Genomic DNA, 16808 nt, shown 5'->3' with positions numbered 1-16808 from the left:
GAATATCATTCAATGTTTCTAAATTTTTTTTTTCTGTAATTCCTTGTATCACACTGAGAAACTTATCTTCTTGTCTTTATTTCCTGAGTGTTTTTAAGAATGTTGAATTTTATCATTTGATTTTTTGGTATACATTGAGGTGATATGTTTTACTTCCTTTGTTTTGTTAATATAGTTACATTGATTTTGGGGGGGTGTGGTGGGAGGGACGGGGTGTGGGGGTGAGGGCTAGAAATGCTATACCAGCCTTGTATTCCTAAATACAACCTGGTCACGATAACATTTTAAAAAATACTGTTGGATTAAATTTGCTAATATTTTATTAAGGATTTTTGCACAGAAATTTGTGAAGGATATTTGTTGGTTATTTTATTTTTGATAAATTGGTCTTAGGGTTATGCTTTCTTCACAGAACAAGTTGTAAAGTGTTGTATTCTCATGTATTTTCTGAGTTTGTGCAAGATTGGTATTTTTTCATTATATGTTTCATAGACTTCATGAGGGAAACCATGGAGTTTTCTTTGTTGGCAGGTTTCAGATCACAAATTCAATTTCTCTGTTGTTTTCTAGTTCATTGATCCCCCCTGCCCCCCCAAGTTGATATTTCTATTTGTTTTTGCTTTAATTTGCCTATTTTAGAACAGGGATGGGTAGACTAAGATGGGGAGGATAACCAGCCTGTGAACCATAACCAGCCCAGTGTCTTTGTGTGGCCTGCACACTGAGTGGTTTTTATATTTTTATTTGTATTTTTAAAAAAGACTTATTTATTTATTTTTAGAGAGGGGGACGGGAAGGAGAAAGAGGGAGAGAAACATCTTTGTGTGGTTGCCTCTCATGCCCCCCTAACTGGGAACCTGGCCTAAACCCAGGCATATGCTCTGACTGGGGATCGAACAGTCACCCCTTTGGTTTGCAGGCTGGCATTCAATCCACTGAGCCATACAAGCCGGGACAGTTTTTACATTTTTAAATAGTTGGGAAAAACTGAAGAATGATAATATTGTGTCATGTGTGAAAATTATGTAAAATTCAAATTTCAGTGTCCATTTGTTGGACACAGCTATGCTCACTTGTTTGTTTAAGGTTTCTTTTATGCTGCAGTGACTAAATGGAGTAAGTACACTAGAGACTGCATGGATCTCAAAGCCTAATTTGCTGTCTAGCTCTTTACAAAAAAATTTATCAATCCCTGAATTACTTGTTTTAGATCTTTATTTAAAGCTATAAGATTCCCTTTGAGCACTGCTTTAGGTAAAATTTATAAATTTTAATGTGTTGATGTTTGTTATTGATTTGTAGTTTGATTCTGTTGTTGTCAAAGAACATGTGACTTAAAACTTTTGAAGGAGAAATTTACCATGACATTACTTTATTGCTTAGCATAATATCTGCTTTGATGAATACTTCATACACTTGAAAATGATGTATGTGTTGTACAGTTAGTTACTAGATGTAGTGTTTTGTGTTCTGTGAAGTCGTACAGGGAAGTTTGATTGGTAGTACTGTTGTTCAGTTCTTCTACCTCCTTATTGAATTTTTTTTTGGTCTGAATGTCCTTTCAGTTACTGAGAAAGGTGTGTTGCAGTCTCTCACTATAGTTGGGGATTTGTCTGTTTCTCTTTTCAGTATTGTAAACTTTTGCTTCAAGTATTGGGAAGCTATATGATAAGGGATACATATATTTAGGATTGCTATGTCTTTGTGATACATTGAGCCCATAAAATTTTCATAATGCCCCCATTTTCTCTGATGGTAACTCTTGTTTTAAAGCCTACTTGGTCTGATATTATTGAGCCACAGTGGCTTTCTTCAGATTTTTTGTTTGCATGGTTTTATCTTTCCTTTTACTTTTCCGTCTATCTTTGTTCTAAAATTAAATTGTGTTTTCTTTTAAACAACTTACAGTTGGGACTTTTTTCTTTGTCTACTGTTCAAATCTCGACTGTTAATTGAACTCTTCTGTTTATTTAACATTATTACTGATGTGACTGGGTTTTAAGCATTTTGATATTTTTGGTTTTTCTCATTTGTTCTTTGATTATCCTTCTCTGTTTTCATTTGAATTAAGTTTTTAAAATTCTGTTTTCATTGCCTGTTGGCTTTTTTAGCTGCACCTCCACTTTCTTTCATTTGTGGCTGTAGTATTAGTCTGCTCAGGTTGATAAAAAAAAGTACTGTGGCTTAAACAACAAAAATTCTATTTTCTCACAGTTCTGGAGGCCAAAAAGTCCAAGAAAGTGGTTTTGTCAGCATTTTCTGTTGCGTGATCTCATCCTAGCATGCAGAGAGCCAGCTCTCACGGAGGGGGGAAGATTCCCCCACCTTTTAGATCCTCTTTAAGCTTAATTATCTCAAGACCTTATCTCTGTGTATAGGCATATTGGAGATAGGGTAGGGCTTCAAAGTACAGATTAGGGAGGGACACAATTCAATCCATAGAAATGGTTATAGAGAATATAATATGCATTCTTAAATTTCTCAGAATTAAATTAATATAACAATTTATGAACAGATAATGTCCTTATATGTTGTAAACCCCCAAAACATTATTTTATTTTCAACAGTCTGTGGTCATTTAAGGAAGTATAAGTAAAGCAGTCTTTTATATTTATTCATGTATTTACTTTTTTCTTGGGTCTTTTCATTTATTCTTCCTGGATTCACTTTCAGATTGGTTCATTTCCTATCAGTATGAAAACCTCCCTTTAGTATTATTTTTAAGATTTAAAAAATCGAGATGTAATTCAGTGCCATAAAGTTGATCCTTTAAAATGTGTATTTCCAGCCCTGGATGGTATGGATCGGTGGATTGAGCACTGGCCTGCGAACCAATAGGTTGCTGGTTTGATTCCCTGTTGGGGCATATGCATGGGTTGGGGGCTGGGTCCCTGGTTGGGGCGTTCAAGAGGCAACTGATTCAATCCTGTGAGTGTTTCCCTCCTCTTTCTTCCTCCTTTCCCCTTTCTCTGAAAATAAATAAATACAATTTTTTAAAAAGTGTATATTTTAGTGGTTTTTAGTATACTTAAAGAATTGTACAGCTATGGCCATCGTTATTTTTAAGACATTTACATCACCCCCTGCCAAAAAGAAAATCTCTGTGCCGTCAGTTAGTCTCTCCCCATTTTCTGTCAGCCACTTCTGAACCTTACCTCAGTCATAACACAGCCACCAGTCTCCTTTTTTGTTTTAGATTTGCGTATTTTGGACATTTTGTATAAGTGGAATTACATGTGAATTTTTTTGTGCTTTGTTTCTTTTACTTAGCATAATGTTTTGAAAGTTCATCCATGTTGTAGCATGTATCAGTAGTATTGTGTGGATAATACCACATTTTATTTATCCCTTCATCAGTTGATAGACATTAAAGTTGTTTCCACTTCTTTGCTATTCTGGATAATGTTGCCATGAACATTTGTGTACATGTTTTTATGTGGAAACAGTTTTGAGTGGTGATAAGCCAATGAATTGTCTTCACAGTCTGGCCAGTTGAAAATCAACTGAGCCGATCAAGATGGAGGCGTAGGTAAACATGGCTGGCCTCCTCAAACACCACAGAAAAAATTACAACTAAACTGCAAAACATTGTCATTCAGAATTGTCAGAAAATAGAGTTGTATGGAAGTCCAACAACCAAGGAATTAAAGAAGTTACGTTCATCTAGATGGGTAGGAGGGGGTGGAGATGTGGAGATGTGCAGAGACAGGGATCACAGGTGGCCCCACACCCATATGCTGTGGGTAAAAATTGGGAGGGATACCTTTGGAGCTAGGGATCACAGCCCCACAACAGGCTCAGCCCAGGGTTCCTGTGCCAAGAAGATACGTCCCCATAACTTCTGGCTGTAAAAATCAGTGGGGGTTGGGATGGTGGGAGAAACCACAGGATTCTCAAGTGTTTCTTAAAGGAGCGCATTGGTATTAGGACTTATGTAGGCTCATTTCCTCTGGGCTCCAGCCCAGGGGTAGCAGCTATAGGGCATCAGTAGCATATATGGAGAAACAGGCATCTGGCATCAGGGTGAGTGCTGGAGGACAGCTTCCTCCTGGACAAAACTCCAGAGGCCAGGCATTGACATTGTCCCCTTTCTGAGCCCTCCTCCACACAGAGCCACAGAGCGGTGACACCGTATCAGAGACTTCATCAATCTGGTTCAAAGGGGTTGCCCCTTCTTGGCAGTTACCTAAGGCTCTGCCCTATCCAATTTACTGGTGTGCTTCTTTACAATAGGACATGATACTAGGGCAGCTCTACCTCATACACAGAAACAAACATGGTGAGGCTGCCAAAATGAGACAAAGGACTATGGCCCAAATGAAAGAACAGAAGAAAACTCCAGAAAAAGAACTAAACCAAATGGAGTAAGCAGTCCATCAGACACAGAGCTCAAAACACTGGTCATTAGGGTGCTCAAGAAACTCATTCAGTACTTCAACAGCATAAAAAAAGACCCAGGCAGAAATGAAGGTTACGGTAAATGAAATAAAAATTTACAGGGAATCAACAGTGGAGTAGATGAAGCTGAGAATCAAATCAATGATTTGAAACATAGGAAGAAAAAAAACATTCAATCAGAAGAGCAAGAAGGAAAAAAACAAAAAGATAGGCTAAGGAAGCCTCTGGGACAACTTCAGATGCACCAACATTCGAATCATAGGGGTGGCTGGAATGAGCAAAGGGCAAAAAATTAAAAACTAAACTGAAAAAATAAAGAAAACTCCTAATCTGGTGTAGGAAATAGACATGCAAGTCCAGGAAACACAGAGAGTCCCAAACAAGATGGACACAATGAGGCCCATACTAAGACACATCATAATTAAAATGCCAAAAGTTAGAGATAAAGAGAGAGTCTTAAAAGCAGCAAGAGAAAAGCAGGAGTTCTCTACCTACAAATTACCTACAAAGGAGTTCCCATAAGACTGTCAGCTAGTTTCTCAAAAGAAACTTTGCAGGCTAGAAGGGACTGGCAAGAAGTATTCAAAGTGATGGAAAGCAAGGACCTACAACCTAGATTACTCTATCCAGCAAAGCTATCATTTAGAATCGAAGGGCAGGTAAGTACTTCTCAGACAAAGTAAAGCTAAAGGAGTTCATAAAGCCATTATTGTATGAAATGTTAAAGAGATTTATTTAAGAAAGAGAAGATCAAAACTATGAACATTAAAATGGCAATAAGTTCACATCCATCAACAATTGAATCTGAAAAACAAACTAAGCAAACAGCAGAAACAGTCATAGGTATAGAGATCATTTGGAGGGTTCTCATTTGAAGGGAGAGGAGAAGAAGAGGGGGCAGGGATTAAGAAGTACATATTGGTAGGTACAGAACAGACGGGGGATGTTAACATTATAAGAAATGGAATAGCCAAAGAACTTAAGTGTATGACCCATGGATATGAATTGGGCGTGGGGGGTACTGGGGTGGAGGGGAGCAAAGTGGGAAAAATTGGGACAACTGTAATAGCATAATAAAATATATTTAAGAAAAGAAAAATCAATAGATATAAATGTGGGCTTTTTATTACTGGGCTCTGAATACTGTTCAGTTGATCTGCATGTTTAGCCTTAAGTCAGTATAACTATTTAAAAAAAGGATTTTATATATTTATTTTCAAAGAGAGGGGAAGGGAGGGAGCAAGAGAGGGAGGGAAATATCAATGTGTGATTGCCCCTTGCACACCCACCCTCAGGGACCCTGCCTGCAACCCAGGCATGTGCCCTTGACTGGGAATTAAACCAGTGACCCCCAAGTTCACAGGCTGGTACTCAGTCCACTGAATCACACCAGCCAGGGCACCAGTATAACATTTTTGATTACTGTAGCTATGTAGTAACTTTAAAAAAAAGATTTTATTTTATTTTTAGACAGAGGGGAATGTAGGGAGAGAGAGAGGCAGAGAAACTTTAATGCGTGGTTGCCACTATGCACCCGCTGCTGCGGACCTGGCCCACAACCCAGGCATGTGCCCTGACTGGAAATCGAACCCATGACCCTTTGGTTCGCAGGCCAGCGCTCATTCCACTGAATGAGCCACACCAGCCAGGGCGCTTTGTAGTAACTTTCGAAATAGAGAAGTCTGAGTCCTCACAGAACTACTTATTTTTTGAGATTTTTGGGTGGCTATTTTGGCATCTCTTGCATTTCCATATTAATTGTAGGATCAGTTTGTTATTTTCCACAAAAATCCCAGGTGAGTTTTGACAGATTGTGTTGAATCTGCAGATCACTTTCAGGGAGTATTACTGTCTTAACCAGTATTAAGTGTTCCAGTATGTAAACATGGAATATTTTTAAAGAGTTGTCTTTAATATCTTTCAGCAATATTTTGTATACAAGTCTTACACTTCTTTGGTTCAGTTTATTCATAAGTATTTTATTCTTGCAAATGGAATTACTTTGTTGATTTCATTTTTGACGTTTATGCCTACTGTCTAGAAATACAATTTGTGTGTGTGTGTGTGTGTGTGTGTGTGTGTATTAAACTTGGAACCTGTAATCTTGCCAAACTCATTTATACCAGTAGTTTTTTAAGGACATCTTTTAATTATTATTTCTGGACATCTTTTAATTATGTTTCTTGCCTGATCACCTTCATAGAACCTTCTGTATAATTGAGTAGAAATGGTGAGCACTAACATTCTTGTTTTGTTTCTGATCTTAGGAGGTAGTGTTTCTTGTACATTCTTGAGTTCTCTCAGTTGTCTGAAAATGTCCTCAGCTTTAAAGGCTGCTTTTTTGCTAGACCTAGAACATTTAAGTTGACTTTTTTAATAACATCATTAAAAATTTATTTATTTAATTTTAGACAGAATGGGGGGGAGGGAGAGAGCGAGGGAGGGAAACATTGATGTGTGAGGGAAGCATCAGTTGCTCCTCTTAACATGCCTGCAACATGGGACCTGGTCTACAACCCAGGCATGTACCCTGACCAGAATCAGACTGTAGACCTTTCATTTCATAGGCTGGCACTCAATCCACTGAGCCATGCCAGCCAGGGCTAAGTTGGCTTTTTCAGTACTTTATGATGAGTATCATTCCATTGTCTTTTGGCCTCATTACAATGAGTAGTCAATCTGTTCTCATTTTTTAAAACTTTTTACATATATTGATTTTTAGAGAGAGAAAGAGACAGACAGAGGTAGAAAGGGATGCAGAGAAACATCAATTTGTTATTCCACTTATTTATGCATTCATTAGTTGCTGCTTGTATTTACCCTGACCAGGGACTGAACCTACAACCTTGATGTATGGGGATGATGCTGTAACCAATTGAGCTACCTGGCCAGGGCTGTTCTCATTGCTGTTCCTACAGTGTAACATGTTTTTTCCCCCTGCTGCTTATAAAGTTTTTCTCTGGATCTTTAGTTTTCAGCAGCCTGACCTTTATTCCCTAGTTATGACTTTCTTTGTATTTGTTATCCTTGGCATTTGTCTAACTTCTTGAATCTATGGGTTAAAAAAAGGTCTTTCACTTTTGGAATATGGGTTAATTTTCTCTTCAAGTAGTCCTTTCTCCTGCCTTTTTGGAAGTGTAATTACTAGTGTGTTAGATCATTTGTTGTGCTACAGGTCCCTGACACACCTTTTTCCCCTCCTTCTATTTTTCAGTTTAGGTGATTTACCTAAGTAAATTTCAGCTCACTTCACATTTCAGATTTTTAAGGGTGGGATCAGACTTGGGATCCAAGCGTTGGGGCACTACAAGTTCTCTGTATTTAGTCCAGCCCTGCTGTATCATTCTTGCTTATTCTGCAGAAGTCCCTTGGGAGGATAATTGGTGGAAGTGAGGACAAGTTTTCTGTTTGGGGTCTTTCAGAATCTAGTCTATTCGTATTCAGACATTGAAAGTTTGACTGGTTTCCTTGTATCTCAGCAAAGATCCTTTGCTTTTAGCTACTTTTTTCTCTGTTCTCTTGTGCTTCAGGCAATGTAAATGCTACTGAGGGTTGAAAGCAGTAGTAATCTGTCTCAGAGAGGGCTGGTTCCTTTTGGAATTCAGTTCATTTAGACTTATTTGTGTCCAGGTTTTCAATGGCTTTAAAGAAAAATTGGTTTTTTATTTTATGTAGTGTGTGCTCATTGTTTCAGCGGAAGTGATGGCCTTTGTGATCTTCATTTTTTTTTTTTTTTTTTAATCCTCACCTGAGGATATGTTTTCATTGATTTTTTGAGAGAGAGAGAAATAGGAACATTGATGTGAGAGAGGAACATTGATGTGAGAGAGAAACATTGATGGGTTGCCTCCCGGTACACACCCTAACTGGGGATCGAACTTGAACCTAGGTATGCGCTCTGACCAGGGATTGAACCCGCCACCTTTTTAGCGTATGGGACAATGCTCCAACCAACCGAGCTACCCAGCCAAGGTGTGATCTTCAGCATTATAACTGGAAGCAGAAGTCCTCCAGTGAAGGATTTTTCAGGTCAGGTCAAGATCTTAAGTAAGTTGTACAGGGAACAAGTGACTATGCAGTGATTTAATTTAATAGTTGCATGTACATATTTGAGAGAAACACAAGTTTTACAAAGACAGTGGCTTTAATTGGTTAGTGAATAGTTCTAACACGTCCTTAAGATACATTGGGACAGTTGATATGCTTTCAGTGGTTAATTTGGAGGCGGGGGAAACTAAACAAATGATTATTTTTTGAAGAATTATAAACACTGAATCTACCTGTGTCATATGTACTCACCTTCAACTACCCTGCCTTTTTATTTTGGGAGAATTAATGTTAGATTCTTAAAACTGTGAGTTTTTCAGTGTTAAAGTTGAAAAACCAACCTCACAACATTGTGAATATACTAAAAAACTACTGGATTGTACTTTCTTAAGTGGTGAAAGTATTATATTTTATATTATATAAATTTTCTCTTATTTTTTTGAAAACGGGAAAGTCAAGCAGGCAGTTTCAAAAGGCCCTACCTGATGTTTATTGTAATTCTTAATTACAGTTGACATTTGTTTGCTTTTATTGGCAGTAATCCCTCTGTAGATATCTTGAGTTTTTTGCTTCAGTGTCAGTTGACTTTTTTCTTTCTTTCTTTTTTTTTTATTGTTGCCAGTTCACTTTTAAATTGAGTTCATTTGCCCTGGCTGCTGTGGTACAGTGTATTAAACGCTGGCCTGTGAACCAAAAGATTGCTGGTTCGATTCCTTGTCGGGGCACATGCTTGGGTTGCAGGCCAGGTCCCCAGTTGGTGATGTGGAAGAGGCAACAGAGCAATGTTTGTCTCACAGATTAATGTTTCTCTCCCACTCTTTCTCCCTCCTTTCCCCTGTCTTGGGGGAAAAAAAATCTTAAAAAAAAATACTGAGTTTATTTGAAAAATACTATTAGGAAAATAAGTGTTATAACTTTTCTTGAGTTAGTGATAAGAGGGTCACTTATTAAAACTTACTATTTTATATATATTTTTGTGAGAGTTTGACAGAAGATATAAAAGTGTGATATTGATAAACTGTTTTCGAGATCCTTGTTACACAGAGTGTTTCTTGAGGAATGGCTCATGAAACCTGATATGTCACTTGGTTTTGAAAAACCTTTTATTCCCCCTCCTGAATCTTATTTAGGGAAAGGTCTCCTTTTAACTAAGCATCTCTACCCTGTCTCTCCAGACTTGTTGCCAACAATTTTGAAGACGGTTCCCATGTAGCATCACCATTAGACCCAAATGGAAACTTCAATGTTGTCATTAAAGAGGAACCTTTAGATGATTACGATTATGAACTTGGTGAGTTTCCAGAAGGGGTCACTGTGAAACAGGAAGAAACAGATGAGGAAACAGATGTATACTCAAACAGTGATGATGATCCTATACTAGAGAAACAACTGAAGAGGCACAATAAAGTTGATAGCCTAGAAGCTGACCATCCATCTTCTAAATGGCTACCAAATAGCCCATCAGGTGTTGCTAAAGCTAAAATGTTCAAATTAGATGCTGGAAAGATGCCAGTAGTCTATCTGGAGCCCTGTGCTGTTACCAAAAGCACAGTGAAAATTTCCGAGCTCCCTGATAACATGCTTTCTCTATCTCGGAAGGATAAAGCCTCCTTGTTGACAGAATTAGACTATTTGCCTACGTACATTGAAAATTCCAATGAGACTGGTTTCTGCTTAGGCAAGGAATCAGAAAATGGTCTTGGAAAACATTCACCAGATCTTGGAGTGGCACAAAAATGTTCTTCACTTAAAGAGCCTCAGTGGAAATTTCCTGATATTTCTGACAGCATGAATACAGGAAGAATACCTGACAATTCAAAGAGTTTAGCTGGGGATTCATTTTTAGGAAAAGAGGACTTGGGCAGAAGGAAAACAACTATGCTCAAGATTTCAACAGCTCCCAAGACTGTGAATCCTAATCATAATGTTCCTCCAAATGTCACTGGAAAAAGAGGAAGGCCACGAAAATTGAAACTCTCTAAAGCAGGGCGACCACCTAAAAATACAGGAAAATCTTTAACTTCTACAAAGAGTATTCCAATGGGCCCTGGGAGTACCTTTCCAGATGTGAAGCCTGATCTGGAAGACGTGGATGGTGTTCTTTTTGTTTCCTTTGAATCGAAGGTAAGTTGTCATTTCAGCATTCTTTCAAAGGCAAAATATTTATTTTTGAATTGTATAATTCAGTTCAACCTGGCCAGTAATCAACTTAGAGTCTAGTTTTTGTGAATGCATCGATAATGTAAGGGCTTGTGTCAGAAGCTGTTTCCAAAATGTTTGGTTTAGTTAGTAGGCATCTCTTAAGATATTTTGTTTTAACGCACTTAAAAATTTATGTCAGCTTGATCTTAGTTCATGGTTTTTGTTATGTGTAGCTGGAATTTTTAAAATCTTCAAATCTTACTGGAATTTTTATTATGGACTTTAAAAAGGCGTAAGTACAAGAAGGGACATCTTCCCCCAAGAAGAAACGGAATTATCTTCTGGAGGGTGCCCCTTGTACTACATGCTTCCTCCACTAGATGAGTGTTCTAGGAACCCATCTCTTCTATCACTGTACCAGCTGGCATTGTGTGAGAGGCTGCATTCTGCTTCAGTGAAATTTTTTTGAAGATTCTTTAAATGTGTTTGCCCATTTCATGATAGGTGATTTGCAAGTGCATCTGCCTACACCACCTGAGTGTTCAGCAGTTTTCTTTTTTTCTTTTCTTTTTTTTTTTTAAAGATTTTATTTATTTATTTTTAGAGAGAGGGGAAGGGAGGGAGAAAAAGAGTGAAAGAAACATCACTGTGTGGTTGCCTCTCACACGTCCCCAACTGGGGACCTGGCCCGCAACCCAGGCATGTGCCCTGACTGGGAATTGAACCGGTGGCCCCTTGCTTCGCAGTCTGGCACTCAATCCACTGAGCCACACCAGCCAGGGACATTAAGCAGTTTTGACCAAAAACAGCATGACCTCCATGCTCCACTCTTCCTATTCACCCAGTCTTGCCCTGAACAACTCCGTTTTTTTTTGGTTTCCCTGGATGAAAAAAAGTTGTCAAAGGGAAACGTTTTGCTGAGGTGGAAGAGGTGAAACAAAAAAACGGCAGAAGCACTAAAAGGCATCAAAATTGATGAGTTCAAACACTGTTTTGAGCAGTGGGGAAAAGTCTCAATAGGTGTATTGCATCAAATGGAGAATACTTTGAAGGTGACTGAAGTTTAAACATGCAGGAATGAATACACAATTTTTTATAAATAAATTGCTTTTTTTTTTCTTCTTTGGTCCCCCTTGTATATGAAGTTTATTAACTTTTTTGGGACACTCCATCCCCTGATTTATATTGGCAATAGCAGAGTGCCATTGGAGAAGCAAATATTAATGGTCTTACTAATTATACTGTCTTACGCATCAGTTGTTTCTTTATTTTATTCTACCTCTTTAACTAGATTTTTTTTTGTTTTGGTTTTTATAGAACCCTAGTCTGTAGTTCTAAATTGGCTACGCTGAGGTTGAATTCTTTCTACCTGGTCTTTCCTGCCTTCCTAGTTAATTGGTGAATAAGCTGTCTTCACCTGGGCTTTAAAAAAATCTTTATCCAAATTAGCATATAGTTTTAGACCTTTAGCTGAGTTATGTTCAGATTTTTTTGCTTTCTTTGTATACTTCTGATTATTAAAGTGATGTTAATGTAGAACGTTTAGAAACTGTCAAAAAGTATTAAAGAGAAAAAATGCTTCTGGTTAAACTTTTATAAGTGATGTGTGCTACATTTTGTTTAAATACAGGAAGCTCTAGACATTCATGCAGTTGATGCGACAACAGAAGAACCCTCTAGTCTTCAGGCATCAACCACAAATGACCCAGGTATTATATAATGATATAAAAACAGAGAGATATTTGGGGTTTGGCTCTAGAAGTAAAAGATGCAACGTTCATTTTTCTGTAGTACATGCTAGCCTACTTCATCATTGTTTTCTGAGTAGGTTGCAGAGCAAGAATTTCCCAGTTGGAAAAGGAATTGATAGAAGATTTGAAGGCCTTGAGGCACAAGCAAGTGATACATCCTGGTCTTCAAGAAGGTAATATTCTCTAAAAAAATATATATAGGCTAGTTTAAAACTTTGTTCTCTTTCTCCCCTCCTTTCACTCTCCTTCCCCTCTTACTCCTTCCTGTTTCTCCGTCCTCCCATTTCTTTATCTCCTTTCCCTCCATCCTTGATTTCATTTCTTTCAGTGCCCCTCTCAGCTTGAAATTTTCTCTTCTTCCATGATTTTTTTCCCTCTTAACTTAAAAAGATGTCTAGGTCTTTTATCCTAAGAGAAATGCTGTTCTAAAGATATATAGTATCTTATGAATTAAAAAATGTATCATGATCAGAAAGTGGTGTTTTTTGTTTCTTATAACATAGTATTTTCTTCCCTATTTCTCATCTTTTAAATTTTTGGTTGGTTTGGTTTCTATGGCTTTTTGTGGGGGGAGCATCCTATTCTCTATACCTATTAATATATTTAGGCATGTAAATAGAATATTTTTCTTTTTTTGTGGCTATAAACATTTTATATATTTTATTTATTGCTTGAGACTTAATTTAAATTTTTCGTTATTACCTGTTTTGTTTAATAGGTTATCTTGGCCTTGTTTACGATGCTTAATCCTTTTGTTTTAAATAGTGAAATCTATTATGCTTATTGCTATTGTAGTAACTACTGATTTTTCCATTTGTAGTGTAGGTAAAGGATTGTGAGCCATGTTCCAATTTTTAGTTCTTATATCTTTGATTTAAGGTGTGCTGCTTGGAGTAGTTTATTGAGTTTTTGACTGGTAGTCAATTTTCTTTTTTAAGGACTGTCTAGTTGATTGTATTATATAGCAGTTCATTTATGTGAGAGAGTAACCATTATATGTTAACAAACAAAAAGTTGATTTTTATAAAGTGATCATTTGATTTTTAAATCAGATGTTAATATTTGAAGAACTTTTGCTTTAATGTGGAATGACTTGTGTTGGACAGTGTGATCTTAAAGAATGCAAGTCTTGATCCAAGTGATAAGGACTGGGTACAGTGGATCGTTAAGGGATAGTCACAGTCACATTGATATTAATCTGGCGGATAACATTTGCTATTGTTTTTTGTCAGCTTTCACTTCTGCTATTTTATTTAAATAATAGTCTCTTTTCCTTATCAGTTAACATACTCTATTTTTTTCTACTTCCACTTTTTAGTTATGTACTCTAATAATGTATAAATATTATAACATTTATATTGTTTTTTCACCCTAATTCCCACATATGCTTTAGTCCTAGTTCTAGAGTTAAATATGTCAGTGATCCCTGCTAGTGTTTTTGCTCTGGTTTGTTTCCCTGTTATTTCTTGGTTGGCTAGGGTTTGAGTTTTTCCTTCCTTTATAGACGTTTTAGTCAAATCCGTAACTTTTTTCTTTGTGTAATGAAGGGAACTTCAAAGTCAAATGCTTATGGAAACTAAGCAGGAAACAAAGTGGAATTAACCTGAATTTATGGGTAGGATAGGACTTTGGTGGGCTGGAGCACAGGCGACTCTTCTAAAGGGGGATAGTAGCTATATTCCTTCCTGGATTGTTATCATACGGGAATGTGGACCCACCATTTTCAGTAATTCCCATTGTTCAGTAGAAGCTGATGTCAGTATTTTTATGTAATGTCTCTCAACTTTTAAGTGATAGCAGTTGGTACCTGTTTTTTTTGGGGGGGGGGCAGGTAAAGCTTTAAAAACACTGAGCCAAACAAAATGTGTGTGAGCTATCAGTTTTCACCTGCATTTGGTGTCATGTCATGTTCAAGTTTTTACTTAATCCTTACATTGTTAAAATTAATTCACCTGCATTCTTTTACAGTTTTTAAAAAGTTACATGTGTAATTCATGTGGTACATATTTTTCATAAGCTGTGAGGCAGAGTTCTATTTTGGAGTTTTTTTCTCTTTTGGCTTACGCGGGCCCCCCCCGCCCCCCCAAATTTGCTGCTTAAGACATACAATTTCAAGAGAGTAAGTTTAGCTATTTATACTAAGTGATGCCACCCCCTGGCCTCTAAAGATAATGAAATTATTCTTCAGATCTCTCTAAAAATTGATGCTTGAAGTAATTTGTTAAAAATATTTTTGAGCTGAAAAAAAAGCTTGAAAAACTTGTAAAGTGTTTTGAGCTTGCTTTGAAATTGTGGAAGAAATAATGATTAAGCTGGAGGAAATGTTTTTATTGTTGTAGGTAGTTTTGTTGCTAAAATAAAAATAAGATTCTTAATTTGGTTTTCCACAGTACTGTAATTTTCTGCCTCTTAGACTTCTTTACTATATCCAAATTGATTTATTTTTAAGTCTATCAACCTGAAATTACCTTTTTTTTAAACTTTAAAGGTATTTCTGTAAAAGCATTTCTGCTTCATTGCTACCAAATCAATTCTATGTCAATTTTTAAATAAATTTTTTCTTGTTTAGGTAAGTTTCAGGTTTGCAGAAATATTGGGGACATAGTAGAGAGAGTTCCCATGTACTCTCATGTACACAGTTTCCTCTATTATAAACATCTAACATTAGTATAGTAGTACATTTGTTGCAACTAGTAAGCTGGTATTGATACATTATTACTAACTAATATTCATATTTTATTCAGATTTTGTTAATTTTATTTCATGATCCCATGTAGGAAATCACATTACATTTAGTAGTCATGTCTCTCTAGGATCTTCTTGGCTGAGACAGGTTCTCAGACTTTGTTTTTAATGACCTTGACAGTTTTGAGGAGTACTGGTCAGGTATTTTGTAGAATATCCCTCAGTTGGGATTTGTCTGATGTTTCATGATTAGAATGGGGTTATATATTTGTGGGAGGAAGATCACAGAGATAAAGTACCATTCCCATCATGTTATATCAAGGCTACATGATTTGTCACTGACCTTTCCATGGTGTACTCTTTGGAAGAAAGCCACTGTGTAGCCCACACTTAATGAATAGGGAGTTATGCTCCACTTTCCTAACGTTGGAGGATCTACATACATTATTTAGAATTCTTCTGCATCAGAGATTTCGTCTTTTCTCCTCCATTTGTTTGTTCATTCATTTATTTATATCAGTATAAACTCAACAACTTTAATGTTGAATTCCTTTATGACAGTCTTTCCAGAGCTCTCTGCCTCTTCCATTTTTTTTGTTAATCCTTATCCAAGGATTGATTTATTGATTTTAGAGAGTGAGAAATGCAGGGAGAGAGGGAGGGAGGCAGAGAGAAAGAAAAAGAGAAACATGGATAGATTGCCTCCCGTCTTTGCCCTGACTGGGGATGGAACCCTCAACCTAGGTGTGTGTTCTGACTGGAAATCAATCCTGCAACCTTTTGGTGCATAGGATGATGTTCCAACTGAACCACCCAGCCAAGGCTTAGCTAACTTTGAATCTAAAGATTTTTTTCAGTTTTATCAATGGGTCTTTTTTGCAATAGCATGATATGTCTTTTAAAAGTATCTTCTAATATGGCAAAACGGCAAAAGCATTTAGAAGTATAATTTTGTTTAAACTGTTGTATGTGGAAAGGATTTTATTTTCGGGGGGGGGGGGAGATATGCTTTCTATGAATTTTTTAAGCGCCTTATTTTCTGTAAGCCAAAGGTACTCATATGAAACCAACTAAGTCTAGATTTTATGTACCTGTTATTGGGGTAAGGAAATGTTTGCGGGTCAGATATTTTAGGATAGCCTAAGTAAGCTAAACTGAGAATTACTTTGAACAGTGTTTATGTGCCATTGATCTCTACTTTGGGAGCTTTTAAAAAATTAATATTTATATTTAAAATCTTTTTTATTTTTTTAGGACTTGATATCACTTGGGGGAAGGTGGTAGTTCAAAATACAAGTAAATGCAGACAAGAAAATAATGTAGGAAAAACAGTCTCTAAATTTATTGTATGGGTCTAAGGTTTGCATGTCTATCAACTTGTGTGGGTACATTTTTAACAGCTTAGTTTATTTTTTTCTACCTTTTCTGTGATCCTCTGTTTTGGTAGTTTTTGTCAGTGGCAATAGTAGAGTATTTTTTTATTTTGAAGTCACTTCAGTATTTCATTTTACTTTTTGTTTCGCATTTAGTTCTCACTTGAATTTCTATAGTATCTTGCTTTCTGACTCCACTCTGCTCTCCCTCCCCAACTTTCCTAATTAATTCCTACTTATTCTAATTTAAAATTATACCCTGTGAAAAGTTTTACCAGATTCCCTTGAGCTTTTCAAGTGTTGTTTCTTTTGTTTACATCTCATAGAACTTACTTACCCTATTGTAACTATAGGGTTGGCCAAAAAGTTCCCCCCCACCCCCCCGCATAACATGGCTCTAGTAGTGCTTAGT

The 16808-nt window shown here is 36.8% G+C and overlaps 1 protein-coding gene across 6 annotated transcripts in view; it reads left to right on the top strand.

Moving 5' to 3' along the window:
* Positions 1-16808, top strand: part of MGA (MAX dimerization protein MGA) — a 148383-nt gene that overhangs the window by 70758 nt on the left and 60817 nt on the right. For all 6 annotated transcript variants that reach the window (XM_054565561.1, XM_054565560.1, XM_054565559.1 and 3 more), the window contains 3 exons: positions 9621-10569; positions 12218-12296; positions 12416-12511. In XM_054565561.1, coding sequence (XP_054421536.1) covers positions 9621-10569; positions 12218-12296; positions 12416-12511 — 1124 coding nt within the window. The remainder of the gene's footprint in view (positions 1-9620; positions 10570-12217; positions 12297-12415; positions 12512-16808) is intronic.

The sequence above is a fragment of the Pteronotus mesoamericanus genome, unplaced genomic scaffold, assembly GCF_021234165.1.
Source record: "Pteronotus mesoamericanus isolate MK-2021 breed Mesoamerican mustached bat unplaced genomic scaffold, CSHL_Meso_final contig_164, whole genome shotgun sequence".
NCBI lineage: Eukaryota > Metazoa > Chordata > Mammalia > Chiroptera > Mormoopidae > Pteronotus > Pteronotus mesoamericanus.
The sequence above is the reverse complement of the archived record's forward strand: the minus strand, read 5'-3'. Positions and strand labels throughout refer to the sequence as shown.